This window comes from Camellia sinensis, chromosome 2, assembly GCF_055761805.1.
Source record: "Camellia sinensis isolate YWXY chromosome 2, ASM5576180v1, whole genome shotgun sequence".
NCBI lineage: Eukaryota > Viridiplantae > Streptophyta > Magnoliopsida > Ericales > Theaceae > Camellia > Camellia sinensis.
In genome coordinates, this window is record NC_138962.1 from 168,030,158 (window position 1) to 168,033,001 (window position 2,844).

Consider the following 2,844-nt stretch of genomic DNA (forward strand, 5'->3'; position numbering starts at 1 on the left):
CGATTTATGGTACAAATCATTCTCACACTGAATAGTTGCCTTGATTGATCACACCTGACCATAATCGGCTTCCATCTCATCCGTACGATTGTGCACATCTCCAATCAACAGCTATAATCAAGCCGCTCCAGATCGGACATGCAACTGTTCGATCGGTTGATTGATTCATCACCAATGGATGCCACATCATTGCCTCATGAAGCTGATTGTATTCCATGTCACCCATGCCACGTTAGATCCATGTCATCTCTCTAACCTGTTCGATGCAAATAGAAAAGTGCCCTCGTGGCGCCTTGCACCGATGCGTCCATGCCAGGTGCAAAGTACGCCATCAAACGCCACGCAACCTATTGCCCACGACACACGTGCGAGCATGCGCGTGTGCATGTGCGTATGCGGACGGTGTGAAGCACCATCCTTGCGGTGTGAGTGCATGTACACTAGCATCCATCCCATAATACCATATTCAAAGGAATATTTTATGTAGTACTTTATTAAGTGCTCCATGTTTTGCTCTCTTTTCAATATAGGACAAAGTCCCCAAGCTTATTTCATACTTTCCAAAGAAAAACATGAAAGGTTTTGAAAACACTCAAAACTAAACAATAAATTTGAAAACCCATTTTGAAAATTCCCCAACATTCCCCCACCATTTTCAAAATATCAGATGATAATTCTTGATTCACTTGGTAGCCTTATGCATAGGTGAAGATATCTTACGATTTGAATCATTCACATAGTGAAGACATCTCAAAGTTAGTCAAGATCGCATAGTACACTTGTTTTTGAACTAGCGATCTTATGCGACTAACCCGACATGTCTAATGCACAGTGCAGGTTACCTCAAGTATTCAAACAAACCGACACATGGATTGGCCTTGTGTCTATATCCTATTTCATCAGTGCTCTAGAGTCAAGCCCTTGGACTCATAGGAAGTGGCACCACCTCCTACACTCACATAGGTAAGCTTACTGAGAGTACCCCTGTAATTTACAGTACTCTAACAACCTAGTTGTAAGCTTATTAACAGTTTGCTAACTCATCCTCTTCTTTCCACATTACAAGTACCAAGCACTTTAACCTTGGGATGAAAATGAAATAAAATTACGTTCTTGCAAACACGACATATGGTGTACTTGGGCTCATTGAGCTCGAGACTTGATGTTTCTTCAAGCGCTGAGTCGAGTTTCCACCAGGAGTGATTATGTTAAGTGGGCTTAAGACCCACCCACTTTGATGTTTTCCATACCAAATCGCTTACAAGTCCCTTTGTTAAAGGGTCATCCAAGTTTTCACTTGACTTTACATAATTAATGGCAATCACACCTTCTGTGATTAACTGCCTAACACAGTTATGTCTTAGTCCTATATGCCTAGACTTTCCATTATAGATATGGCTATAGGCTCGTGATGGAGTTGTTTTATTATCACAATGCAAAGATATTTGTGGCATAGGTTTTGGCCATATCTTAATCTCTAACAAGGGATTCCTTAGCCACTATATCTCTTTGTTACAAGAAGCCAGTGCTATAAACTCTGATGCCATGGTTGAGTCTGTTATGCATGTTTGCTTCTTAGAACCCCAGGAGACAGCTCCTCCTCCAAGAGTAAAAATCCAACCACTCATGGACAAGTGATCTTCACGGTCAGCTATCCAACTGGCATCCATGAATCCTTTCAGCATTGCTAGATAGCCATTATAGGCTATTCCATAGTCTATTGTTTTCCTCAAGTACCTAAGTACTCAATTAACAGCATGCCAATTCACACTACTGGGATTACTAGTGTATCTGCTAAGTTTTCCCACTGCAAATGCAATATCAGGTCTAGTGCAAGTCATGCATACATCAGGCTACTTATCACTCTTGAATATTCTAGCTGATCAACAACTCTTCCAATATTAGGATACAATTTCAAATTTGAATCAAAAGGTGTAGACATGGGTGTACAATTATATTAATTAAATTTCTTAAGAACTTTCTCAATATAGTGCGACTAGGTAAGAATCAAATTATTGTCCTCTCGTTTGATCTTAATACCCAGAATTACATCAACCAAGCCCATATCTTTCATACTAAAGCTAGATGACAAGAAACTTTTAGTACTTTCAATTACATCATTGCTAGTACAAAAAATAAACATGTCATCTACATATAAGCATATGAATACACCTCTATTGCCAATAAACTTACTGTATACACACTTATCAGATTCATGTATCCTAAAACCATTTGACACTATTACTTTGTCAAATTTCTCATACCACTGTTTTGGAGCTTGTTTCAGTCCATATGGTGACTTCACAAGTTTACACATTTTGTGTTCTTGACCCTGTACAACAAATCCTTCCAGTTGTTGCATGTAGATTTCTTCATCTAACTCTCCATTTAGGAAAGCGATCTTAATATCCATTTGATGGATTTCAACCTTATAGATCGAGGCTAAGGCAATCAACACTCGAATGGTGGTGATTCTGGCCACCAGAGCATATATATCAAATAATCGATACACTTCTTTTAAGTAAAACCCTTAGCAACTAATCTTACTTTGAACTTTTCAATTGTGCCATTAACTTTCATTTTCCTTTTGAAAATCCATTTACAACCAATTGGTTTGGATCCAGGTGGCAAATCAGCAAGTATCCAGGTATTGTTACCCATGATTGAATCCATCTCATTATTTATTGCTTCTTTCCAGAAAGCAACATCTTGAGACTTCATAGCCTCCTCAAAGGTTGATGGATCTGAATCCATATTCAAAGAAATCATTGTTTGCTAACAATAAGCTTTCCTAGTTCCTTATACGAGGTAAACTATGAAATCAGGGCCAAATGACTTCTCAAT

The 2,844-nt window shown here is 38.7% G+C and overlaps 1 protein-coding gene across 1 annotated transcript; it reads right to left on the reverse strand.

Annotated features, from left to right (window-relative positions):
- Positions 1 to 1,499: 1,499 nt before the first annotated feature.
- On the reverse strand, positions 1,500 to 2,413 carry LOC145819226 (secreted RxLR effector protein 161-like). Its single transcript, XM_082913189.1, has 2 exons — positions 2,265 to 2,413; positions 1,500 to 1,737 (listed from the first exon to the last, which is right to left on the reverse strand). The coding sequence occupies exons 1-2, from the start codon at positions 2,411 to 2,413 to the stop codon at positions 1,500 to 1,502; spliced, it is 387 nt and encodes a 128-aa protein (XP_082769315.1).
- Positions 2,414 to 2,844: the final 431 nt, after the last annotated feature.